The 26,600-nt window shown below is 42.0% G+C and overlaps 1 protein-coding gene across 9 annotated transcripts in view; it reads left to right on the top strand.

Moving 5' to 3' along the window:
* SPG11 (SPG11 vesicle trafficking associated, spatacsin) overlaps window positions 1-26,600 on the top strand; it is a 108,816-nt gene that overhangs the window by 62,601 nt on the left and 19,615 nt on the right. For 7 of the 9 annotated variants that reach the window (XR_004432034.1, XR_004432035.1, XR_004432033.1 and 4 more), the window contains 10 exons: window positions 2,570-2,735; window positions 4,356-4,561; window positions 4,822-4,930; window positions 6,263-6,422; window positions 6,845-7,117; window positions 7,741-7,941; window positions 11,257-11,364; window positions 14,296-14,458; window positions 19,079-19,293; window positions 20,064-20,805. Coding sequence is in view for 3 of the 9 variants with exons in the window: in XM_033190267.1 (XP_033046158.1) it covers window positions 2,570-2,735; window positions 4,356-4,561; window positions 4,822-4,930; window positions 6,263-6,422; window positions 6,845-7,117; window positions 7,741-7,941; window positions 11,257-11,364; window positions 14,296-14,458; window positions 19,079-19,293; window positions 20,064-20,805 (2,343 nt within the window). In the remaining 6 variants the exon portion in view is untranslated. Of the gene's footprint in view, window positions 1-2,569; window positions 2,736-4,355; window positions 4,562-4,821; window positions 4,931-6,262; window positions 6,423-6,844; window positions 7,118-7,740; window positions 7,942-11,256; window positions 11,365-14,295; window positions 14,459-19,078; window positions 19,294-20,063; window positions 20,810-26,600 lie in introns of all 9 variants that reach the window. The other 2 variants (XR_004432036.1, XR_004432037.1) reach the window with 1 other exon arrangement.

A 26,600-nucleotide genomic window follows, 5' to 3' on the forward strand; every position in this document is an offset into this window, starting at 1 on the left:
GAAAATCCTAAAAACTCTACCAGTAAAACCGTTAGAACTAATAAACAAATTCAGGAAAGTTGTAAGATATTAAATCAACATACAAAAATCAGTAGTGTTCTATATATCAATAGCAAACTATCTGAAAAAGATAATGAACAAAACTATCCCATTTCTGTTTTTTAATAGAACACAAAATACTTAGGAATAAATTTAATCAAAGAGGTCAAAGATCTGTACATGTTAAACTATCAGACATTGGTGAAAGAGGCTAGGTGGGCTGGGCACGGTGGCTGGCTGGACACAGTGGCTTACGCTCATGCCTGTAATCCCAGCACTTTGGGAGACCGAGGTGGGCAGATCACCTGAGGTCAGGAGTTCAAGACCAGTCTGGCCAACATGGCGAAACCCCGTCTCTACTATAAGTACAAAAATTGGGTGTGGTGGCATATGCCTGTAAGTCCCAGCTACTCAGGAGGCTAAGGCAGGAGAATCGCTTGAACCCAGAAGGCGGAGGTTGCAGTGAGCCGAGATTGTGCCATGGCACTCCAGCCTGGACAGCAGAGCAAGACTCTATCTTAAAAAAAAAAAAAAGAAAAGAAAAGAAGAGGCTGGGTGCACATATGTAATCCCAGCACTCTGGGAGGCCAAGGCAGGCGGATTGCTTGAGCTTAGGACTTTGAGACCTCATCTCTACCAAAAATATTAAAGAAAGCCAGGTGTGGTGGCGTGCACCTGTGGTCCCAGCTACTTGGGAGGCTGAAGTGGGAGGATCACCTGAGCCCAGGAGGCGGAGGTTGCAGTGAGCCAAGATTGTGCCACTGCACTCCAGTCTGGGCGACAGAGCCAGACCCTGTCCCAAAAAAAAAAACCCAAAAAACAAAACTGTTTATGTTGTATACTTTAAATATATACAGTTCTTAAAAGTTAAATAAGTTGCTCAAGGTCACGCAGCTAGTGGTATCAAAACCAGGAATCACACACTTTTTGTCTTTTTTGGAGACGGAGTTTTACTCTTGTTGCCCAGGCTGGAGTGCAATGGCGCGATCTTGGCTCACTGCCACCTCCACCTCCCAGGTTCAAGTGATTCTCCTGCCTCAGTCTCCTGAGTAGCTGGGACTACAGGCACGCACCACCATGTCTGGCTAATTTTGTATTTTTAGTAGTGACGGGGTTTCTCCATGTTGGTCAGACTGATACCGAACTCCCGACCTCAGTTGATCCACCCACCTCAGCCTCCCAAAGTGCTGGGATTACAGGAGTGAGCCACCACGCTCGGCCTCAAACACATTTATGACTCTAAAGCCCTATTACCTCTGAGATACTAGACCTGCCAGACTAGAGCTTCCTTTCACCCCTGTAAACAATATCCTCAAATGAAATCAGTTGGGACAGCTTCTAAAGTTATTTTTTTTAATCAGTTTTACACATTCAACCAGAATGGCTTTAGCTCTTTGACAGTTGTCCCAAAATGAGCATGCACATTGCCCTCTAAGGAGTCACTTCTGGGTCTGCTTTCTTATGTCCCCAGCACGTGTTCCTCCATTGGTTTAGGGATGTGTTACAGATACTGGGATATAGATATAGGGATGTTATAGATACTGGGAATTCCCCCCGCAGTTATACATTAGCATCTATAATAACAGATGTAATGAGCTGTGGCCAGGAAGACCCAAACGGAGAGAAGACATCCCTTTCCACCCCAAGTAGTCACTGAGCCTTGCTCTACTGGCAGCCAGACCCTCCCAGGTCTCTGCCAAAGCTGTAGTTCAATGACTGCAGCCCTCACAGGAGGAAGATTCCATTAACAAAATGTCATGGAGCACTCCCGCTGGCACAGCCCTCCAAGATCATGTAGCCCAATTTGCTTATTTTACTTAGGAGATCATAAAAGCCCAGACAGGAGAGATTTCAAAGTACTCAGGCATTTAGAGACAATCAGCTCTAGAGTGCTGATTGTAGATCCTAAAAGAGTCTCTCAACAGAAAAAAAGCAACTAAAATTACAAGTAAGTTTAATGGGATGGTAGGAGGGAGCATCTTTTTTTTTTTTTTTTTTTGGAGCAGAGTTTCGCTCTTGCCCGGGCTGGAGTGCAAAGGCACAGTCTCAGCTCACCACAACTTCTGCCTCCCAGATTCAAGCTGTTCTCCTGCCTCAGCCTCTCAAGTAGCTGGGATTACAGGCATGCGCCACCACACCTGGCTAATTTTGTATTTTTAGTAGAGATGGGGGTTTCTCCATGTTGGTCAGGCTGGTCTCGAACTCTTGACCTCAGGTCATCCTCCTGCCTCGGCCTCCCAAAGTGCTGGGATTACAGGTGTGAGCCACCGCACCCAGCCAGAGCATCATTTCTTACCATAGTTTTTATGCAACTTCTCAGGTACACATCTTTGTATAAAATGAAGGCTATCTCTATATGTTGAAGTAAAATAAAACACGTTTTGGTAAGTTCAAAGTGATACATAGTGATGCAAAATGATTACAGCAACCAGTTTTCTTTTGTCATTAGAGAGTTAAGTTTTCCATGTGCAAATCTGAAATTAATTATGGTGATGTACAGATAATTGATATTGTTTCACTTTCCTCCCAGATGCATGGAGTCATCTCCCACATTTCTCTAGCCCTGACCTGGTTAATAAATATGCTGTAGTGGAACGTCTGAATTTTGCTTATTATTTACATCATGGACGGCCATCATTTGCATTTGGTACTTTTCTGGTGCAGGAATTAATCAAGAGCAAGACTCCCAAGCAGCTGTGAGTATTTAAAATATAATTTTGGCTGGGTACAGTGGTTCACCCCTGTAATCCCAGCTCTTTGGGAAGCAGGAGGATCACCTGAGCCCAGGAGTTCAAGTAGGCAGTGAGCTATGGTCACGCCACTGCACTTTAGCCTGGGTGACAGTGAGACCCTGCCACTAAAAAAAAAAAGTAAAATAAATTATAATTTGTATTCTAAAAAAGGGCATATCTGTCACATTTTACACATATATTGAAAAACATACTGGAAACATACCACATTTAACAGTGATTACATTTGGATGGTGATTATTGTTTTCATTTGTGCTTCCCTGTGTGTCCCAAGTTTCTGGCATTCAGTGTGTGTGATTTTTGTTAACTGGAAAAAAGATAAATATATTTTGAAAAATAATCAGATTTAAAATCATACAGGAGCTTGTCAGGTATTAGCAGTTAGAGAGGGAATTCTAAGGGAGGGAGAGCATTAGGACAAATACCCAATGCATGCGGGGATTAAAACCTAGATGACGGGTTGATAGGTGCAGCAAACTGCCATGGCACATGTATACCTATGTAACCTGCATGTTCTGCACATGTATCCCAGAACTTAAAAAAAGGAATTATATGATGAGATGTGAATTCTATATTTAATGTCTTTAATAATTCATTTAATTCATTTTTATAAAGCACAGAATTGAGAGGAGCATTTACTAGAACGAACAGCTAAATATAGATTTACTTTATTGGTTTGTTTTATAATTAACAAAGTAATACCTTTTTTATGGTAAAGTATTCAAATAGTTTAGAAAGGTGAAAATGACAGATATCCCTCAGCCTCCCATTCCACATGTTAAAAACATAGTTAATAATGTCTTGTGTGGGCTGAGCATGGTGGCTCACACCTGTAATCCCAGCACTTTGGGAGGCTGAGGTGGACAGATCACAAGGTCAGGAGTTTGAGACCAGCCTGGCCAATATGGTGAAACCCCATCTCTACTAAAAATACAAAACTTAGCCAGGCATGGTGGTGGGCGCCTGTAGTCCCACCTACTCGGGAGACTGAGGCAGGAGAATCGCTTGAACCTGGGAGGCGGAGGTTGAAGTGAGCCAAGATCACGCCACTGCACTCCAATCTGGGCAACAGAATGAGACTCCATCTCAAAAATAATAATAATAATAAATAATAATTTATTATGTCTTTCTCAAATTTTCTATTCCTATAAAAGGCCTATCTGAGTTTTTAAAAATGTGCTTTATGATGTCAAACTTAAATTTATGTGGCATTGATATTCTTCGTAGTTTGTATACATACTTATAATTGATAAAATCACAAGTTGGCAGTCTTTCAGAAGTTGTACTTCATGTCTTCTGGATGAAGTTGGAAGCAAGAATAATTTAGACTATGACTTAAGTGTTTTAGAAAGTCAACTTAAGGGAATGGGGGGCTCTTGTGCCAAAAGACAACTGAAAAGCTACCAGAAACCTAAACGGGTACGTGCAAGGGGCAAAAGGGAAGGGAGAGGAGGCCAGAAATCACATGGCTGGCACTCCGTGTGTCACTGATTTAATTCCATTTGCTTTTCCTGGTAAGAAATAATTTTCATGTGCTGATGTGATTTTGATTCCTTTCTTTTTCAGGATCCAGCAAGTAGGCAATGAAGCCTATGTCATAGGGCTCTCCTCCTTCCACATACCTTCAGTAGGAGCTGCATGTGTTTGTTTCTTAGAATTGCTTGGCCTTGACAGCCTCAAACTCAGAGTTGATATGAAAGTGGCCAATATAATTTTGAGATACAAGTGCAGAAATGAAGATGCTCAGTACAGCTTTATCAGAGAGTCTGTAGGTACAGCACCTTTTTTTATTTGGCCTGCTTTGTTTAGAGAAGGTATGACTAGGTCTAAGGCATTGATTTGTGAGAGCTTGGGGAGAAAATGGTTATCTTCTTGATTTTATCCTTTTCCTGCAGAGTATGTGTTCTTTATCTCACTTTCTTGGGCACTTTAATTGGGTTCTGAAATGGCCCTGAGCCACACTATTCAAACAGAATTACTCAGGTTTTGACTTTTTCTCTTGACTGTATTTTGTTGTTTTTATTTGTTACAGCCGAAAAACTATCTAAACTAGCCGATGGTGAAAAGGCAACCACAGAAGAATTGCTTGTTCTCTTAGAAGAAGGTACATGGAACAGCATTCAGCAACAGGAAATAAAGAGGTTTGTGAGTTGCAGTCTCAGCCTCTTTTCTAACAAGCTTATTGTGCCAACCTGTGTTTGCCTAGTTTTTCTTTGAACAACTCTGGTGTTTCCACTAAATCCCCCTAGACCTTATCTTCTTCTTTATCTAGCATATAGCAGATGCTCAGTAAATGAATAATGATTTTAATTGCATCTTGCCATCAGTGAAAAGAAGGTGAAGACAGCAGTTCTCTCTTTAGAGATGGACTTAGCAAGAGACGGAGAGCAGCTTTGTCTCCTCCACTGCCCTGCTAGTCAGAGAAGTCTTTTAAATGGTACATGTTGAAATGCCAGAAGATGTGGGTTCAGATGTCTTGGAGGATTGGAAAAAAATGAAGGAGAAGAAGAGGATGATGTGGGATGGGTCTTCTAAAATTTGACTTTAAGTAATGTCCTTAATTTTTTCTTTGTATCATGTCAGTTGATAATGGAAGCTGAAGTGACTGTACGTAAAAGCATGTCCTTACACTTCATGCCTGTTTTTCTCTATGCTGCCCCGCTGGGGCTGACCTAACCACTCCAGACCCTGAGAATGCACCCTTTTTCTGTACATCCTATCACTGATTCTTTTCTTGGCAGAATCCTGCTTGTAGCAGGAACGTGTACCCTCCCTCTGGTGAGGAGGCCCTGGTACCCACCAGGCCTCTGAGTACTCTAAAATGAATAGAGCAAGAGAATTAAGTGCTCAGAAAGTTTCTTGACTGACAACTTCCTCAGTTCTCCTAAGGATGCTACACAGCCAGTATAAATAGGTATTTGATTGATGACTTGGGGAAGGAATGAATTGTGCCAGTATGATAAGGTAGCTATTCTGCCTTATGGGTGAAGGAATCTTACTTTTTTCGGTTGGGCACAGTGGTTCACACCTGTAATCCCAGCACTTCAGGAATCCGAGGCGGGCGGATCACCTGAGGTTGGGAGTTCAAGACCAGCCTGACCAACATGGAGAAACCCCATCTCTACTAAAAATACAAAATTAGCTGGGCGTGGTGGTGCCTGCCTGTAAACGCAGCTACTCGGGAGGCTGAGACAGGAGAACTGCTTGAACCCAGCAGGCAGAGGTTGCAGTGAGCTGAGATCGCACCATTGCACTCCAGCCTAGGCAACAAGAGCAAAACTCTGTCTCAAAAAATAAAAAGAATGAAAAAATCTACTTTTCAAATTAGCCTAATAAATATTTAGTATTTATTGGAGAATATACTGTGCTTTAATTTATATCATTTTTACTCATTTTCCAGTTCAGACAAAAGCTATATTTTAATGAGTTTTTTGTTTTTTCTTGACCACCCCCACCTCTAATTCTAATTATAGGTTATCCAGTGAATGTAGCAGCCAGTGGGCATTAGTGGTACAGTTCTGCAGGCTACACGATATGAAACTAAGCATATCTTACCTTAGAGAATGTGCCAAAGCAAATGATTGGCTGCAGTTCATTATTCACAGCCAACTCCACAACTACCACCCACCAGAGGTAAGCCACTAATTGTTAGCAGTCACTCAAAAGGAAATAGGAACACTTCTCAGAAGATAGCATTCTTTCTGTTGTGTAGACATAGGCCTTTTTTTTTTTTTTTTCTTGACATCCGGGATACGTACTGGATCCATGGGCTTTTGTTTCATGTGATACTATTATTTTTCCTAAGATTTCAGTGGGTTGGCATCAGACAAGGCACTAGTCATTAGTACTGAAGAGGTGAAAAGCTTTTGTGACTTCAGATTGAATATGGAAATTCACTCAAAAGCACCATACAACTTTGTACAATTATATAGTAGTCACTCTGACTTAGTTCAGGGTGAGAAAGCATAATTTTGTCTATACTTTTCTCTAACATTTTCAGCTCCAGTTGAAACTGAAAGTTGGGTTTCTGTTTAATCATCTGATATGCCTTCTAGGTGAAATCTCTTATCCAGTACTTCAGCCCAGTCATTCAAGACCACTTAAGGCTGGCTTTTGAGAACTTGCCCTTAGTGCCCACCTCCAAAATGGACATCAGTCAAGTCTGCAATAAGTCCTCCCAGGAACTTCAGGGAAGCAAAGAAGTGATGACCGATTTATTTGAAATTCTGCTCCAATGCTCAGAGGAGCCAGACTCCTGGCACTGGCTTCTGGTTGAAGCAGTGAAACAACAGGCGCCTATCCTCAGTGTTCTGGCCTCATGTCTCCAGGTGAGGATCATAAGAAGCCTAAATTAAGTACCCAGAGAACAATAAAATAAGTGATGAGGGACAGGAAAGGCTGATAACCAGAAGTGGGATGATGATGACAGTGAGGTTCCAGCATGTGTTTCCAACTTCACTGCAACTTTTTGTGCTTCTCTAGCTTAGGCACTGGGCCATTTAGTGTACTTGCTTGTGCCTTAACATTCAGTGAACTCAAGTGGTCAGAGCCTTGGTTCCTGGTTGGCAGTCACAGAGAAAGACGCTTTGGTGGACTAACCACCACTGTTTCTTTGGTGCCTTCTTTAGCAGGGAAAAGGGACATTCCAGACAGTTCTTTAATCAGCAGATCAGTGGAGGGCAATCCTACTCTCTTATGATTCGTACTTCCCTGACTTTCACATATTCCCCCTTCTGTCTGCTTCTTGGTCTTTTGACCTGCAACACTCTGCAGGACAGTTTAGAACGGTCCCTTGGTTGCTCATTAGTTTGTTTCATGTTTGAAGGCTTTTCAAGCCATTTTAACTAATTAAGTTGGGTGACTTATTCTAAACAGGAAATACCCATCTGTAGCATCTGAACATTTGCCAGGTAATCCAGGCCTAGTTGTTATTTTATTTATCCCGTGGCAGGGTGCCAGTGCCATTTCTTGTCTCTGTGTTTGGATCATCACTTCTGTGGAGGACAGTGTTGCAACTGAAGCAATGGGATACATTCAGGACTCGATAGAGGACCATACCTGGAACCTTGAGGATCTTTCAGTCATCTGGAGAACATTATTAACAAGACAGAAGAGCAAAACTCTCATCAGAGGTTTCCAACTTTTCTTTAAGGTAATGATCGTTGCTTCACTTCTTTCCAGGGCTTCAGGGGTTACTTCAGCATATCTCCTCTTGGCTTTTTCTTATTTCCGTCCTTGCATTTTTTTTAGCCAACAGCAGATGATGATGATGATATTAGAAGTACCATTTACTGGCCGGGCACGGTGGCTCACGCCTGTAATCCCAGCACTTTGGGAGGCTGAGGCGGGCGGATCACTTGAGGTCAGGAGTTTGAGACCAGCCTGTCCAAAATGGTGAAACCCTGTCTCTACTAAAAATACAAAACTTAGCCGGGCATGGTGGCATGGGCCTGTAATCCCAACTACTCGGGAGGCTGAGGGAGGATAATTGCTTGAACCTGGGAGGTAGAGGTTGCAGTGAGCTGAGATCGTGCCACTGCACTCCAGCCTAGGTGACAGAGCAAGACTCCATCTCAAAAAAAAAAAAAAAAATTACCTTAGCAAAGTCGTATTTTATTTTATGTTATGTCATGTTATGTCATGATGTCATGTCATTTCATTCTCTGAGACAGGGTCCTACTCTGTCACCCAGGTTGTAGTTCATTGTCATGATAAGGCTCACTCCAGCCTCAACCTCCAAGGCTTAGGTGATCTTCCCAACTCAGCCTCCCAGGTGGCTAGGACCACAGGCACAGCCACCATGCCTGGGTTTTTGTTTGTTTGTTTGTTTTTGTTTTTTTCTTTTGTATTTTTAGTAAAGACAGAGTTTCACCATGTTGACCAGGCTGGTCTCAAACTCCTGGACTCAAGCGATCCTCCTACCTCATCTTCCCAAAGCACTGGGATTATAAGCATCAGCCACCACACCTGACCCAGGATGTGGTTTTTTTTTTTTTTTGTTTTGTTTTTTTTCTTTTGTATTTTTAGTAAAGACAGAGTTTCACCATGTTGACCAGGCTGGTCTCAAACTCCTGGACTCAAGCGATCCTCCTACCTCATCTTCCAAAGCACTGGGATTATAAGCATCAGCCACCACACCTGACCCAGGATGTGGTTTTTTTTTTGTTTTGTTTTGTTTTTTTTGAGACAGAGTCTCACTCTGTCGCCCAGGCTAGAGTGCAGTGGCATGATCTCGGCTCACTGCAACCTATGCCTCCCGGGTTCAAGCAGTTCTGCCTCAGCCTCCCAAGTAGCTGGGACTAGAGAGGCACGTGCCACCATGCCCGGCTAATTTTTTGTATTTTTAGTAGAGACGGGGTTTCACCATGTTGGCCAGGCTGTTCTCGATCTCCTGACCTCGTGATCCACCCACCTCGGCCTCCCACAGTGCTGGGATTACAGGTGTGTGCCACTGTGCCCAGCCTCAGGGTACTTTTTATACATTATTTTAGTGAGTTTTCACAATAATCCTACGTGAAAATAATATTAGATATTATGGGCCAGACACGGTGGCTCACACCTGTAATCCCAGCACTTTGGGAGGCAAAGGAGGTGGATCATTTGAGGCCAGAAATTTGAGACCAGCCTGGCCAACATAGCAAAACCCCGTCTCTACTAAAAAAAAAAAAAAAAAAAAAAAAATCCGGGCGTGGTGGGATGCACCTGTAAACCCAGCTACTTGGGAGGCCAAGGCACGAGAATCACTTGAACCCGCGAAGTGGAAGTTGCAGTGAGCCAAGATCGTGCCACTGCACTCCAGCCTGGGTGACAGAGCAAGACCATGTCTCAAAAAAAAGGTATTATGAAGTGATGTTGCCCTCATTTTACAGACTAATAAATCAAGGCTCACAAAACTTAAGTAACCTACCCAAGGTCTCAAAATACTTTAGTAAGTGGTGTATGTACAGTTCAGAGCCATAGTTTCTAATTCATACTCCTACAGATAGGAGGATCTAAGTCGCTCCTATCTGACTGACTCCCACTGACAACAATAAAATGTATGAATCAGTGCCACAGGCAACAATAGGTAAGGTGGGTCAGTAGAGCTGATTATCCAGGTATGTGTGTTTAAAATGTTATGCCTGGGCATGCTGGCACACACCTGTAATGCCAGCACTTTGGGAGGCCTAGGTGGATGGACCAGTTGAGTCCAAGAGTTCAAGATCAGGCTGGGTAACACGGCAAACCCCATCTCCACAAAAATACAAAAATTATCCTGGCATGGTGGCACGCACCTCTAGTCCCACCTACTCTAGAAGCTGAGGTGGGAGGATCACCTGAGGTCAAGGCTGTAGTGAGTGAGCTGTGATCATGCCACTGCACTCCAGCCTGGGTGACAGAATGAGGCTGTGTCTCAAAAAAATAATAAATTTTAAAAAAAGGTGTCATAGCACCATCTGGTGGAATGCTTCCTGCCCGTGTGCAGTGTGCAGTGGGCACACGGGCAGGAAGAATAGAGAATAGACAGAATAGACAGAGAATGCCAGGCACAGTAGCTCATGCCTGTAATCCCAGCATTTTGGGAGGCGGAGGTGGGTGGATCACCTGAGGTCCGGAGTTGGAGACCAGCCTGACCAACATGGAGAAACCCCGCTCTACTAAAAATACAAAATTAGCCGGGCGTGGCGGCACATGCCTGTAATCCCAGCTACTCTGGAGGCTGAGGCATCGCTTGAACCTGGGAGGTGGAGGTTGCGGTGAGCTGAGATCGTGCTGTTGCACTCCAGCCAGGGTAACAAGAATGAAACTCCGTCTCAAAAAGAATAGACAGCATGGATTGTTGAGTAGGTGTAACTGGCCTGAGTATCATTTTTCCAAAAGGAAAATATATTTAACTTTCTTTTTAACGTACGTGATTTAATCTGTGAAGCTATTGCTAATAGCCTTTTTTTTTTTTTTTTTTTTTTTGAGGCAGAGTCTTGCTCTGTTGCCCAGGCTGGAGTGCAGTGATGTGATCATAGCTACAGCTTCGACCTCCAGGTCTCAAGTGATCCTCCCTCACTTGTAGCTGGGACTATAGGCACATGCCACCACACTTGGCTAATTCTATTTATTTATTTATTTATTGAGACAGAGTCTCACTCTGTCACCCAGGATGGAATGCAGGGGCACAGTCTTGGCTCATTGCAACCTCCACCTCCCAGGTTCAAGTGATTCTCATGCCTCAGCCTCTGGAGTATCACTGTGCCTGGCTACTTTTTTATGTTTTAAGTAGAGATGGGGTTTCATCATGTTGGCCAAAGTGGTCTCGAACTTCTGGCCTCAGGTGATCCCACTGCCTCAGCCTCCCAAAGTGCTGGCATTACAGGCATGAGCCACCATGCCCTGCCTTATTAATAGCATTTTTAACATTCTCTTATTTGGCATTATTCATTGAAAAAATACTGAGTTCAAAATTTTGTAATTTTTTTTGATCTCTTTATCAAAGGATTCCCCATTACTGTTGGTGATGGAGATGTATGAACTGTGTATGTTTTTCAAGAATTATAAAGAAGCTGAAGCTAAACTTCTGGAGTTTCAGGAGAGCCTTGAAATAGTAAGTTGGAATTATGGTGCTCTTTCTCACTGATCTGAACTTGGTTGGCATGCATGGCCTTTTTTATTTTTGTTTAAAGACTTGGTCTCACTCAGTTACTTAGGCACACCGCTATGATCACAGCTCACTGCAGCCTCGAACTCCTAGGCTCAAGAGATCCTCCTGCCTCAGCCTCCCAAGTAGCATGGCTAATTTTTAATCTTTTTTTTTTTTTCTTTTTTGAGACACTTGTCTGGCTCTGTCACCCAGGCTGGAGTGCAGTGGCACGATCTCGGCTCACTATAACCTCCGTCTGCCAGGTTCAAGCGATTCTCCTGCCTCAGCCTCCCGAGTAGCTGGGATTACAGGTGCCCACCACCACACCCAGCTAATATTTTTTGTTTTTAGTAGAGATGGGGTTTCACCATGTTGGTCAGGCTGGTCTCGAACTCCTGACCTCAAGTAATCCACCTGCCTCAGCCTCCTGAAGTGCTGGGATTACAGGCGTGAGCCACTGCACCCAATCATTTTTAATATTGTTTTTATAGGGAAGAAGTCTTGCTTTGTTGCCCAAGCTGGTTTGGAACTCCTTGCCTTAAGCAGTCCTCCCGCCTCGAAGTGTTGGGGTTACAGACATGAACCACCATGTCCGGCCACATTGGTCTTCACTGTAATAAAGATTTGAAAGTTACATATTTGAAAATACCAAATCAGTTATTTGAATATGCCTAGGATTCTGAAACTACAGAAAATAGGCACATTAATTTCCTTAGTCTGTTTCTTCCTATGGCTCGTTGGATACCTCCCAGGTATCTTCTTATTCTTGCCTGACCAGCTTAACTAGTTCCATCATCTGCTCACAATAGTTCCTTTTCTTAGAACCACAGAGTTAAGTATGCAAGTAATTAAATAAAGACTAAGGACTAATGCCCTAATCCCAGCTAATTTTAACAAGGACACTCAGGAGGATAAAGAATCAAGAAGAGAAATACTTTTTAAAAAAGAATAGAAGTATTATATAACTTTTGTGCTTCTAAACATCAAAATCCAGTCAGAATGGTTATAGAAAACATTCAGGAACAGTGTCTAAGCAGAAATAGTAGCAATTTAGTGAGCTGACTACCAGTGTTCTTTCTCATAATTCCCTTAAACACTGTGCATTAAGGGAGATGCTGCAAAAGCAAAATGATCTTTGTACTTACCAGTAGGTAAGTCCTATTGGAATTTAAGAGGGGGGATGAGAAATGTACAGGGAGGACCACATAGGGCATAGGAGAGAGAATAGAGAAGGAAATTCATTCCAGGTAGGGGTAAGAAGATAGCAGTAATGTGACATATGATTTTATAAACCATTCCTTAATTTAAGATCTTGGCAGTCTTGAGAATTCCATTGAAGGGAATATTGTCTTCTAAAACTTACATCACAGCCAAAAAGCCCTGCATATTAAACTTACCTTCAGAGTGACTTTTATAGTGTGTTCAGAAGTATACAGGAAGTATTCAGCCAAGACTAGGGCCTAACTCAGCACTAGGGACAGAGGTCCTGAATTACAAGCTTTTGGTGCCTATGAATATATACATTTTTTGAAACCCAGCAGTTAAGTTTCTATTCCACCAAAATGCCCAGTATTTTTGGGGGTTATGTTGTATGAAGTCTAGAGTGAACTACAAAACTGTAGTGACTGAGAACTAAATATTAATCTTCCAAAAATATGAAGCAAGAGCCAGAGTAAAAATCAGGAATGAAGTCACAAAAGAAGCATCTGTCGAGCACAGTCATCATACCTGTAATCCCAGCACTTAGGGAGGCAGAGGCGGGAGAATGGCTTGAGGCCAGGAGTTTGACCAGCCTGGATAACATAGTGAGACCCTGTTCTCTACCAACACAAAGGAAAGAAAAACAAGCGCAGCCACCGCAGCAGGTAAGAAAGCACCACTCCTCTGAAATCAGCCTTTTCCTGCAGCATCCTAGAAGATATTTTTTGCCACACCTACTTGTAGAAATGCAGCCTGTCACTTGAATTCATCTTCCTATTAATATTTTTAGCATTCAGTTGAAATGATGTAAATCCATTCTTAACTGAGACCATTCTCCAACAAGAATAAACTACGAGCAAAATGGTAGAACTAGCAAAGTAACGGTAGAACTAGCGAAGTAATGTTAGGCAAGTCTTTCTGAGCAGTTTTTATAATGTGAATTTAAAATCCTCTGGATTCAAGGGCAGGCCTACATCCCTCTTTAAAGAAGCTGCTAGGCCAGGCATGGTGGCTCATGCCTATAATCTCAGCACTTTGGGAGGCCATGGCAGGCGGATCATCACGTCAGGAGTTCGAGACCAGCCTGACCAACATGGTGAAACCCTGTCTCTATTAAAAGTACAAAAAAATTAGCCGAGTGTGGTGGCGTGCACCTGTAATCCCAGCTACTCAGGAGGCTGAGGCAGGAGAATCACTTGAACCCAGGAGGCAGAGGTTACAGTGAGCCAAGATTACACCACTATACTCTAGCCTGGGCAGCAGAGCAAGACTCCATCTCAGAAAAATAAAATAAAAATAAAGAGGCTGCTAAGTGAGACGTCTGATTAATTTTACAGCAACTCAGAGGGCTATTAAGTGGACAATCACTAAGTAGGAATATTTTACATTAACTCTGTAGTTAGCATTCAGTCTTTAGGACTCTTGCCCATCTTTTTCACACATGCAGCTCTATACCAGAACTTTCCACAGAGAGATAATGTGCAAAGCTGCTGAGGAGGGCTTGTTTTTGCCAGTCCTCTGAGCCCCATTACCAGTTCCTGCCATTTGGAAAGGAACTGAGTAAGCACCCCCACTTTATGACAGGCAATAGCTTTTGAGGGAATTTTAGCTTTCTTAGAGGTTCCCAGATTTGGAGGTTTTGATTTGCTATTCTCATGAAACTCCTTTCCCTAAGCCTCTCTTTTTCTTTTATAGCTTAACACAGCAGCCACAAAGGTCCACCCTGTCATCCCTGCTATGTGGCTGGAGGATCAGGTGTGTTTCCTTTTGAAGCTTATGCTACAGCAGTGTAAGACCCCATATGAGCTGGGGAAGCTTTTACAGCTCTTTGTTGAAAGAGAGCATCTCTTCTCTGATGGTAAGACAATCCTTACAGTTAAGTTGCTATTAAGAAGTTAGCTTCCTTAATCTTGAAAATACCTTAGAGGGGTAGTTAGGAAATTAAAATGCATGTAACATTAACTTACAGCGTGCAACTGGGGGTAAAGAAGTTACAGAGAACTTTAAATTGTGGTTAAAATATTCAAGAAATAATACAACAGTATAACACATAAATAATATCCAATCATCTCATTCTAAGCAGTTACCAAATAGCCACATTTCCTCCTGGCTGGCTTGTTGCGGGGGTCCAACCCACAGACCCTGACCTAGTGATGGATCAAGATGTACACTGACTGAGATACTTGGCCTGTCAGTCCGGCTAAGGGGCTCTGCTCTGAGTCTGAAGCATTGCCTCATAAGCTGGCAAAGTTTGCATTTATTTAGTACAGCTTAAATGGCAAAGGTTTCAAGTAAACACTATTAGATGGTAATTAAGATTGCCGATAGTAGAGAGCAATTATGCACCTGCTGTTGATCAAAGGTTGATCTTAGGACCACATGAATAAACAAGCTATTTAGATAAACTTCCCCACATTCCCTTGTTACTAGCTTTTTGGCTATCAACTGAAGGTAAAGAGGCTGCCTTCAGCCATATCTGTCACTGAAGCTGTGCAAACTGCCTGGCCTTCCAAGAAGGTTTGTGTTTATTTCCTATAACTATTATATAATTTTTCTTATATTAATATATAATTATCCTTATATAATATTTTCTATAACTATCTATTATAATTTTCCTCTACAATTTTCCCACCACCCTGACTGAACTCCCCACCCTGTCACTATCTTCTCTATGGCAAGTAACCTTAGCATTGCTCAGGGTCAAAAACCCTACTTCAGAAATGCACAAATCATTTTTTTTTTTTTTTTTTTTTTTTTTTTTTTGAGACGGAGTCTCGCTCTGTCGCCAGGGCTGGAGTGCAGTGGCCGGATCTCAGCTCACTGCAAGCTCCGCCTCCCGGGTGCACGCCATTCTCCTGCCTCAGCCTCCCGAGTAGCTGGGACTACAGGCGCCCGCCACCTCGCCCGGCTAGTTTTTTGTATTTTTTAGTAGAGACGGGGTTCACAGTGTTAGCCAGGATGGTCTCGATCTCCTGACCTCGTGATCCGCCCGTCTCGCCTCCAAAGTGCTGGGATTACAGGCTTGAGCCACCGCGCCCGCCGCACAAATCATTTTTAAAGTTCAGAGATAAATTGTGCTTTTTTTTTTTTTTCAGATTTCTCGAGACATTGGCAGTCTCTAACTTGTTGCTGATTGAATCAAACAAATGCTGCTTTATTATCTTTTCCACTTGTTTGATAATTTCAAGTTTTTACTGAATGATATTTTGTTCTTTTATACTACATTCTGACAGTTTGGCTACTAGGGTTATTTTCTCACATTTAAACTCACAGATATTCAACTGGAGAGCTCAGATTTGCACAGAACACTGACAGAATCCTGAGCTCAGAGCCAGTTGTTGCAGGCTGTGGATCTGATGACTAAAAGGAAAAAGGGGTGTTTCCAAAATGTAATGGATATAAGATGGTACTTATCAGTTACTATGCAGACCAAAAATAAGTCCTTTTAACATATAGGTGTTTTCATTGATCTGTAGTAATTATAATTTTTTTTAAAAAAATGAATTTCCTGTTGTTTGCCATAATCTATCTTTGAATAATTATAAGGATCTACTACATTGTTAAACATGACTATAATACTTTTATTCTATAATTTTTCCTATTTTTAGAAACTTACTATGTGTGCATATTTAACATTTATTTGCTTAGAGAACAGGAATACGTTCTTTTTTTTTTTGAGACAGAGTCTGGCTCTGTTGCCCAAGCTGGAGTGCAGTAGCACATCCTCAGCTCACTGCAACCTCTGCCTCCCAGGCTCAAGCTATCCTCCCACCTCAACATCCTGAGTAGCTGGGATTACAGGCACACACCACCAAACCTGGCTAATTTTTGTATTTTTTGTTAGAAATGGGGTTTTGCCATGTTGCCCGGGCTAGTCCCAAGCTCCTGATCTCAAGCACTCCTCCCACCTTGGCCTCCAAAGTGCTGGGATTACAGGCTTGAGCCACCGCGCCCGCCGCACAAATCATTTTTAAAGTTCAGAGATAAATTGTGCTTTTTTTTTTTTTTCAGATTTCTCGAGACATTGGCAGTCTCTAACTTGTTGCTGATTGAATCAAACAAATGCTGCTTTATTATCTTTTCCACTTGTTTGATAATTTCAAGTTTTTACTGAATGATATTTTGTTCTTTTATACTACATTCTGACAGTTTGGCTACTAGGGTTATTTTCTCACATTTAAACTCACAGATATTCAACTGGAGAGCTCAGATTTGCACAGAACACTGACAGAATCCTGAGCTCAGAGCCAGTTGTTGCAGGCTGTGGATCTGATGACTAAAAGGAAAAAGGGGTGTTTCCAAAATGTAATGGATATAAGATGGTACTTATCAGTTACTATGCAGACCAAAAATAAGTCCTTTTAACATATAGGTGTTTTCATTGATCTGTAGTAATTATAATTTTTTTTAAAAAAATGAATTTCCTGTTGTTTGCCATAATCTATCTTTGAATAATTATAAGGATCTACTACATTGTTAAACATGACTATAATACTTTTATTCTATAATTTTTCCTATTTTTAGAAACTTACTATGTGTGCATATTTAACATTTATTTGCTTAGAGAACAGGAATACGTTCTTTTTTTTTTTGAGACAGAGTCTGGCTCTGTTGCCCAAGCTGGAGTGCAGTAGCACATCCTCAGCTCACTGCAACCTCTGCCTCCCAGGCTCAAGCTATCCTCCCACCTCAACATCCTGAGTAGCTGGGATTACAGGCACACACCACCAAACCTGGCTAATTTTTGTATTTTTTGTTAGAAATGGGGTTTTGCCATGTTGCCCGGGCTAGTCCCAAGCTCCTGATCTCAAGCACTCCTCCCACCTTGGCCTCCCAAAGTGCTGGGATTACAAGCATGAACCACTGTGCCCAGCCAGGAATATGTTCTTTAAAAACCTGTGTTTTATATGATGCCAGCAAAACTCAACATGCCTGTGTTAGTGATTATTGTGCAGGATGTCTCACTGTCCCCAGAACTACCTAAATCAGACTGCTGCCCAGCAGGTGGCATTGGAAATAGCCTCCTGTGGAATGTTTCTCATGCCCCTCTCTTATGGTAGGACATACGTAGATTCTACTTAGACTGTTTGGGAAAGGGCGCAAACCCAGCCACATAAATTGTTGGCAGAGAATTCTTTGTTTTTGTTTAATAGAGACAAAGGTCTTACCATGTTGCACAGGCTGGTCTTGAACCCCTGGCCTCAAGCGATCCCTCTTGCCTTGGTCTCCCAAAGTACTGGGATTATAAGCGTGAGCCACTGCACCTGGCCAAGAATTCTTGGTGTTACTAATAATTTCCAAGGGATATCAGGAGGAGCTCAATTAGGTCTCCCAGGAGCAAGTAGATAAATTTTAGAGGTGCAAGTGATGCTCCATTCTGAATACAGTGTGCCACATTAGAGCCTAGGCTACTGGCCAGCTGGAGATTTAACTGTCCTACAAGTTCTCTGTCTTGATCCACATGATTCCTGCATTGAATGAACAAATGACCACTAAATCAGACAGATTTGATCACGGTAGGAGATAAATCCAGAAAGAGAGAGACTAGCCTGAATGACCAAAATCTTCCCAAGGTTACTGTGTTTCTACTACATTGAAGGTCACCAACCTCTGCCCTGTATATAAAGCCAGATGTGTAGACTGAGTTCATGTGCTAATCTCTACCCTTTTTTTTTTTTTTGAGACAGAGTCTCGCTCTGTTGCCCAGGCTGGAGTACAATGGCATCATGTCAGCTCACTGCAACCTCTGCCTCCCAGGTTAAAGTGATTCTCCTGCCTCAGCCTCTCGAGTAGCTGGGATTACAGGCGTGTGCCACCACAGTGGGTTAATTTTTGTATTTTTAGTAGATACAGGGTTTCACCATATTGGTCAGGCGGTCTTTTCTGACCTCAAGTGATCCACCCACCTCTGCCTCCCAAAGTGCTGGGATTACATACGTGAGCCACTGTGCCCAGCTATTAATCTCTAACACTTCATACTATATGACAAGCAAGTACAGTCAGACTTTACCACTAACAATTTTTCTGGACCATTTTTTTTGATGTCTTTGGTACACAGGAGCTATCTTATGGCTTCCTTTGCTAGTCAACCAGAGTAGAAAAATAGCTTTTTTTGGCCAGGCACGGTTGAGAGCAGCTTGGACAACATGGTGAAATCCCATCTCTACTAAAAGTACAAAAATTAGCCAGATGTGGTGGTGCATGCCTGTAGTCCCTACTACTCAGGAGGCCGAGGCAGGAGGATCCCTCGAACCCCAGGAGGTGGAGGTTACCGTGAGCCAAGATCACACCACTGCGTTCCAGCCTTGGGTGACAGTGAGATTCCATCCCAAAAAAACAGAAAACTCGCTTTTTATTTTTCCTTTAACCACATTACTATGTTAAACATGTATATTTTCACCCGATATTGCATTACTCTTGAAATGCTGTAGTGGCATTTTATTGACTAAATGTTTATATCCTCTTCTCTTTGGCACAGGTCCAGATGTGAAAAAGCTGTATGTCCTTTGCCAAATTTTGAAGGATACATCCATAGCCATTAATCATATAATTATTACCTGCTACAGCATTGAGAATTTTCAGCATGAATGTAAATCTATTTTGGAAAGACTGCAGACAGACGGGCAGTTCGCTTTGGCCAGGAGGGTAGCAGAATTAGCTGAGTTACCTGTGGACAACTTGGTTATTAAAGAGGTATCATTGGTCTTTTAAGTTATTTAAAATCTTAACTTTTAAAATCAGCATTAAACAGTAAATCAAATGAGATATATAATTTATAGGAGATAAGGCTTTTTTTTTACTTTTGACACACACATTACTTTCAGAAATGGATAAGCCTACAATGCCCATTATTGAGAAATGTGTGCTGCAAATGCAACATTAGTTTGTAGGATATGCTACAACTATTTTCCTTTGAATAGAATTAAATATAAGGGGGCTTCCACTTAAATCCCATTCCATGAGATCAATCAAGAATTGTTTTTCATACCATAACTTTCCAGATAAAATATCCAGGGTCATCTGTAGCCACATCTCTGTTCTCTGATTTGATTTGGTTTTAACAAGTATGATAAGGCCAGGTGCAGTGGCTCATGCCTATAATCCCAGCACTTTGGGAGGCCAAGGCAGGAGGATTGCTTGAGCCCAGAAGTTTAAGACCAGCCTGGGCAACATAAGGAGACCCTGTCTCTACAAAAAATTAAAAATTAGCCAGGCATGGTGGCACACACCTGTGGTCCCAGCTCCCTGGGAGGCTGAGGTGGGAGGATCTCTTGTGTCCAGGAGGTTGAGGCTGCAATATGCTGTGATCGCCATCACTGCTTTCCAGCCTGGGTGACAGACCCAGACCCTGTCTCAAAAAAAAAAAAAAAACCAAACAAACAAGTATGATATACTTAGGGAACATGAGCATTTATGATACTTTATCTAAGAAAGGCTAAAATCTGCTTTGTTAAATTTCACAGATAACACAGGAAATGCAGACTCTAAAACACATTGAACAGTGGTCACTAAAACAAGCAAGAATTGACTTCTGGAAAAAATGCCATGAGAATTTTAAGAAAAATTCAATTTCAAGCAAAGCAGCTTCTTCCTTTTTCTCAACTCAGGCCCATGTGGCATGTGAGCACCCAGCTGGATGGAGCAGCATTGAGGAACGCCATCTGCTGCTCACTTTGGCAGGGCACTGGCTTGCCCAAGAGGACGTAGTGCCCTTGGACAAGCTGGAGGAGCTGGAGAAGCAGATCTGGCTCTGCCGCATCACCCAGCACACTCTTGGAAGAAATCAGGAGGAAACAGAGCCCAAATTTTCTCGACAGATCTCAACCAGTGGTGAACTTTCCTTTGATAGTTTAGCCAGGGAGTTTTCCTTCTCCAAGTTGGCTGCTCTGAATACATCAAAATACTTAGAACTTAACAGCCTTCCATCCAAAGAGACATGCGAGAATAGACTGGATTGGAAAGAGCAGGAGTCACTAAACTTTTTGATTGGGCGCCTACTGGATGATGGCTGTGTGCATGAAGCAAGTAGAGTATGCCGGTATTTTCATTTCTATAATCGAGATGTCGCCTTGGTGTTGCACTGCAGAGCACTGGCCTCAGGAGAAGCTAGTATGGAGGATCTGCACCCGGAGATCCATGCTCTCCTACAAAGTGCTGAGCTGCTTGAGGAAGAACCCGACATTCCCCTGAGGAGAGTCCACAGCAGTAAGTAAGAGTCCATGGCCCAGAGTCTTAAATGGCACTGTTAGCACTATCTCCAAGCAGGAAGGGACCCTTGTGGCAGAATAGTTATACCAAGTTAAGGGGACAACAACTTTTTTCCAGGTAATCTGTAAACTAGCCAATTAACTAGTCAATGAAATAGAAAGACCTATGTCTCTTAAACTAGCTATGTTTCAAAGTTAAAGGGAATCTATCTGATTTGTAGCTAGTTCACTGAAATTTATTCTACGTATTCTATACATCTGTAAATTTAATCGTTTCCAGTCTTACATTGATAGTATACAGAAATATGTTTTTTTGTTTTTCTTTTTGGGTTTTTTTGTTTGTTTGTTTTTGTTTTTTGTTTTTTTCAGATGGTGTTTCACTCTTGTCGCCTAGGCTAGAGTGCAATGGTGTGGTCTCGGCTCACTGCAACCTCTGCCTCCTGGGTTCAAGTGATTCTCCTTCCTTAGCCTCCCAAGTAGCTGGGATTAGAGGTGCCCACCACCAATCCTGGCTAATTTTTGTGTTTTTAGTAGAGACCGGTTTCACCATGTTGGCTAGGCTGGTTTCAAACTCCTGACCTCAGGAGATTCGCCCACCTCAGCCTCCCAAAGTGCCAAGATTACAGGCATGAGCCACTGCACCCAGCCAGAAATGTGTTCTTTATGTTAACTTTATACTCTATGACTTTGTTAAACTTGCTTATTCTAGGAGATTTCTTGTAGATTGCTCAAGATTTTCTACGTGGACATTTGTGTCATCTGCAAATAGAGTTGTATTTCTGCCTTTCCAATCTGTATGCCTTTTATTTCTTGTTCTTGCTTTATTGCACTGACTAGGCCTTTCAGTACTATGTTGGATAGGAGTGGTGTGAGGACATCTGTACCTTTTTACTGACCTTAAAGGGAAAATATTTGATCTTTTCATCATTAAGTATGGTATTAGCTATAGGTTTTTGAAAATAGGCTTTATCATGTTGAAAAAGTTCCCCTCTATTCCTGGTTTGCTGAGAATTTTTATCATGAATCAGTTTGAATTTAGTCATGTTATTTCTGCATCTGTTAATCTGATCATGTGGTTTTTTTCTTTAGACTATTAATATAGTAGATTACATTAGTTGATATTTTTAATATTGGACCAGCCTTGAATTCCCCATTTAAATAAATCCAGTTTGGGCCTGGTGCATTATTCTTTTTGATTTTTTGCTGTAATCAATTTGCTGTTTTGTTAAAGATTTTTACATTTATGTTCGTGAGGAATGTTATTCTGTAATTTTCTTTATGGTACTGTTTTTGTTTTTGAGACAGAGTCTCACTCTGTTGCCTAGGCCAGAGTGTAGTGCGTAATCTCCGATCACTGCAACCTCCGCCTTCCAGGTTCGAGTGATTCCCCTGCCTCAGCCTCCCGAGTAGCTGGGATTATAGTTGTGAACCACCACACTTGGCTACTTTTTGTATTTTTAGTAGAGACGGAGTTTCACCATATTGGCCAGGCTAGTCTTGAACTCCTGACCTCAGGTGGTCCGCCTACCTTGGCCTCCCAAAGTGCTGTGATTACAGGCGTGAGCCACCATGCCCGGCCTTTTTTTGTACTGTTTGGTTTTTGTATCAAGGTAATGCTGGTTTCATGAGTTAGAAAGTATTCCCTGCTCTTTTATTTTCTGGAAAACATTGTGTAGAACTGGTGTTATTTCTTCCTTAAATGCTTAGTAGAATTTACCAATAAAACTAGCTGAGACTGGAGATTTCCATTTTGGAAGATTTTAAACCACAAATTCAGTTTCTTAAATAATTACAGGACTATTCAGGTTATCTTTCTCATCTCGGGTGAGTTTTAGCATTTTGTGATTTTCTTTTTTTTTTTTTTTTTTTTTTTTTTTTTTTTTTGAGGCGGAGTCTCGCTCTGTCTCCCGGACTGGAGTGCAGTGGCCGGATCTCAGCTCACTGCAAGCTCCGCCTCCCGGGTTTACGCCATTCTCCTGCCTCAGCCTCCCGAGTAGCTGGGACTACAGGCGCCCGCCACCTCGCCCAGCTAGTTTTTGTATTTTTAGTAGAGACGGGGTTTCACCGTGTTAGCCAGGATGGTCTCGATCTCCTGACCTCGTGATCCACCCGTCTCGGCCTCCCAAAGTGCTGGGATTACAGGCTTGAGCCACCGCGCCCGGCCTATTTTGTGATTTTCAAGGGAAACTTTTTCTTCTGCTTTTTGGGTTATTTGAACATTTTTTAGTCTTCCATTTTAATTGATTGTGATTTTGACTATGCATCTTTGTATAGTTTAATTGGTTTTTTTAGAGATGACAATGTACATCCTTAACTTTCCACAGTATACTTAGAATCAATATTTTACCACCTCAGCTGGAATGTAGGAGGAACCTTACCACCATGTAGGTCACTTTACTCTTCTCCCTTTACATCCTACTTGACTTTTATTACTTCTGCATACATTGAAAACCTCATTAAACAATGAGGTTTTTGTTCTTAGCCAAAAAATATGTTTTAATAAACCCACCTCAGCCTCCCAAAGTGCTGGGGTTACAAGCGTGAGCCACCACGCCCAGCCTTTTTTTTTTTTTTTTTTAAATAATCAGTTTTTCATCATCTGAGAATGTCTCTATCTTACCTTCATTCCTAAAGGATGTTTTGCTGGATATAGAAAATTAGTTATTTTCAGGCCAGGTGCAGTGGCTCACACCTGTAATTCCAGCACTTTGGGAGGCTAAGGCAGGCAGATCAGTTGAGCTCAGGAATTCAAGACCAGCCTGGGCAACATGGCAAAACCCCGTCTCTACAAAAAATACAAAAATTAGCCAGATGTGGTGGCGCCCTACAGTCCCAGCTACTTGGGAGGCTAAGGCACGAGGATCACTTGAGCCCAGGAGGATAAGGCTGCAATGAACCGTGTTCATGCCACTGCACTCCAGCCTGGACAACAAAGTGAGAACCTGTGTCTCAAAAAATAAATAAGAAAATTAGTTGTTTTCTTTCAGCACTTGAAAATATTCACTTCCTTTTGGCCTCCATGGTGTCTGATGAAAAATATGCAGTCAATTTAATCATTGTTCATCTATATAAATAGTGCATATTTCTCTGGTAGCTGTCAGTGTTTTTTTCTGTTGTTGGTCTTTAGCAGTTTGATTATATTGTGACTGGATATGTATTTCTTTGGCTTTATTCATATATTTGGGGTTTACTGAGCTTCTTGAATATGTAGGTTTATGTGTTTCACCAAACTTGGGTAGTGATCAGCCATAATTTTTTCAAATATTTTCTCAGCACCATACCCTATCTCCTCTCCTTCTGGAACTTCAAGTACATGAATATATAATTTTTATTATCTCATAATTCCTTGAAGTTTTGTTCAGTTTTTGTTTGTGTGTTGGTTTGTTTTTGAGACGGAGTCTCGCTTTGTCGCCAGGCTGGAGTGCAGTGGCGCGATCTTGGCTCGCTGCAACCTCTGCCTCCCAGGTTCAAGTGATTCTCCTGCTTCAGCCTCCCAAGTAGCTGGGACTACAGCCGCGCGTCACCACACCCAGCTAATTTTTGTATTTTTAGTACAGATAAGGTTTCACCATGTCGGCCAGGGTGGCCTCAATTTCTTGACCTTGTGATATGCCCGCTTCAGCCTCCCAAACTGCTGGGATTACAGGCGTGAGCCTCCACACCTGGCCAGTTCAGTTTTTTTTAAACTTTTTTTCTCTCTGTTGTTCAGATTGGATAATTTCTGTTATTGAATTTTATTTCTATGATTTTAAAATTTCAGTTACAACCATGCATTAACAATGAGGATACATTCTGAGAAATGCATTGTTGAGTTATTTCATCACTGTGCAAACATCTTAGAGCATACTTATACAAACCTAGGTGGTATAGACTTCTACACACCTCTGCTAGATGGTATATAGCCTATCATTCCTGGGCTGCAAGCCAGTACAGCATGCTACTGTACTGTAATTGATTATAACATAATGGTAAGTATTTGTGTATCTAGATATATCTAAACATAGAAAAGGTACAGTAAAAAATGTGATATAAAGATTTTTTAGCTTCAGGAAATAAACAATTGGAGATTTTCATTTAAAAAAATTTTTTTTTTTTTTTTTTTTTTTTGAGACGGAGTCTGTCGCCCAGACTAGAGTGCAGTGGCGAGATCTTGGCTCACTGCAGGCTCTGCCTGCTGGGTTCCATTCTCCTGCCTCAGCCTTCCCAGTAGCAGGACTACAGGCGCCCACCACCACACCCAGCTAATTTTTTGAATTTTTAGTAGAGACGCGGTTTCACGGTGTTAGCCAGGATAGTCTCGATCTCCTAACCTTGTGATCCGCCCGCCTCAGCCTCCCAAAGTGCTGGAATTACAGGCATGAGCCACCGCGCCCAGCCTAAAAAAAATTTTTTTAATAGTACAATTTGTAAAGGGCTCTTAACGTTAATGGAGCTTACAGGACTAGAAGTTGCTCTGGTTGTCACTAAGTGGTAAATGTGAAAACTTAGGATATTACTGTACATTACTGTAGACTTTATAAATGCTGTACATTTAGGCTACACTAAATTTATTAAAAAATTAAGTAATCGTGCTATGTCACAATGACTATGATGTCACTAGGTGATAGGAATTTTTTAGCTCCATTATAATCTTACAGGATCCTTGTTGTATATGCAGTCCGTTGTTGATGGAAACATTGTTATACAGCACGTAACTGCATTTTTCAGTTCTAAAATTTTCATTTTGTTCTTCATATCTTCTGTTTCTTTGCTGAGACTTTGCATTTTTCTGTTTGTCTCAGGAGCATTCAGAATTGCTTATTGGAACATTTGTATTATAGCTGCTTTACATTCTTTGTCAGATGATTTTAACTTTTGCATCATTTTAATGCTAGCTAGCATCTTGTCTTTCTCGTGTGAGTTGAAATCTTCCTGCTTTTTTTTTTTTTTTTTTTTTTAGATGGAGTCTTGCTCTATTGCCCATGCTGGGGTACAGTGGTGTGACCTTGGCTCACTGCAACCTCCGCCTCCTGGGTTCAAGCGATTCTCCTGTCTCAGCCTCCCGAGTAGCTAGGACTACAGGAGTGTGCCACCACACCCAGCTATTTTTTTTTTTTTTTGTATTTTTAGTAGACACAGAGTTTTGCCATGTTGGCGAGGCTGCTCTCAAACTCCTGACTGCAGGTGATCCACCCACCTCGGCCTCCCAAAGTGCTGGGATTACAGGCGTGAGCCACTGCGCCCAGCCTCTCTTCCTGCTTTTTCTTATACTCTTTTTTTTTTTCTTTTCCTTTTTGTGGAGAACGGGGTCTCGCTATATCTTACACTGAGTAATTTGGGGTTGCATCTGAACATTTTGAGTTTTTTTGTTTGTTTTCTTGTTTTTGTTTTTTGAGACGGAGACTTGTTCTGTCACCCAGGCTGGAGTGCAATGGTGCAATCTCAGCTTACTGCGACCTCAGCCTCCCAGGTTCAAGCGATTCTCGTGTCTCAGCCTCCCGAGTAGCTGGAATTACAGGTGTGTGCCACCACATCTGACTAATTTTGTTGTATTTTTGGTAGAAACAGGGTTTTGCCATGCTGGCCAGGCTGGTCTCGAACTCCTGACCCCAGGTGATCCACCCGCCTTGGCCCCCCAAAGTGTTGGGATTACAGGCGTGAGCCGCCATGACTGGCTGCATCTGGACATTTTGAGTAGTGTATTATTCAAATATACTATTTGAGACTATGGATCTTATTTAAATTCTATGAAGGATGTTGATATTTTTTAGCAGACAGTTGACCTGGTTCAAACTGAAGTTCCAAACCACTGCC

This window comes from Trachypithecus francoisi, unplaced genomic scaffold (assembly GCF_009764315.1).
Source record: "Trachypithecus francoisi isolate TF-2019V2 unplaced genomic scaffold, Tfra_2.0 Lachesis_group3, whole genome shotgun sequence".
Taxonomy (NCBI): Eukaryota; Metazoa; Chordata; class Mammalia; order Primates; family Cercopithecidae; genus Trachypithecus; species Trachypithecus francoisi.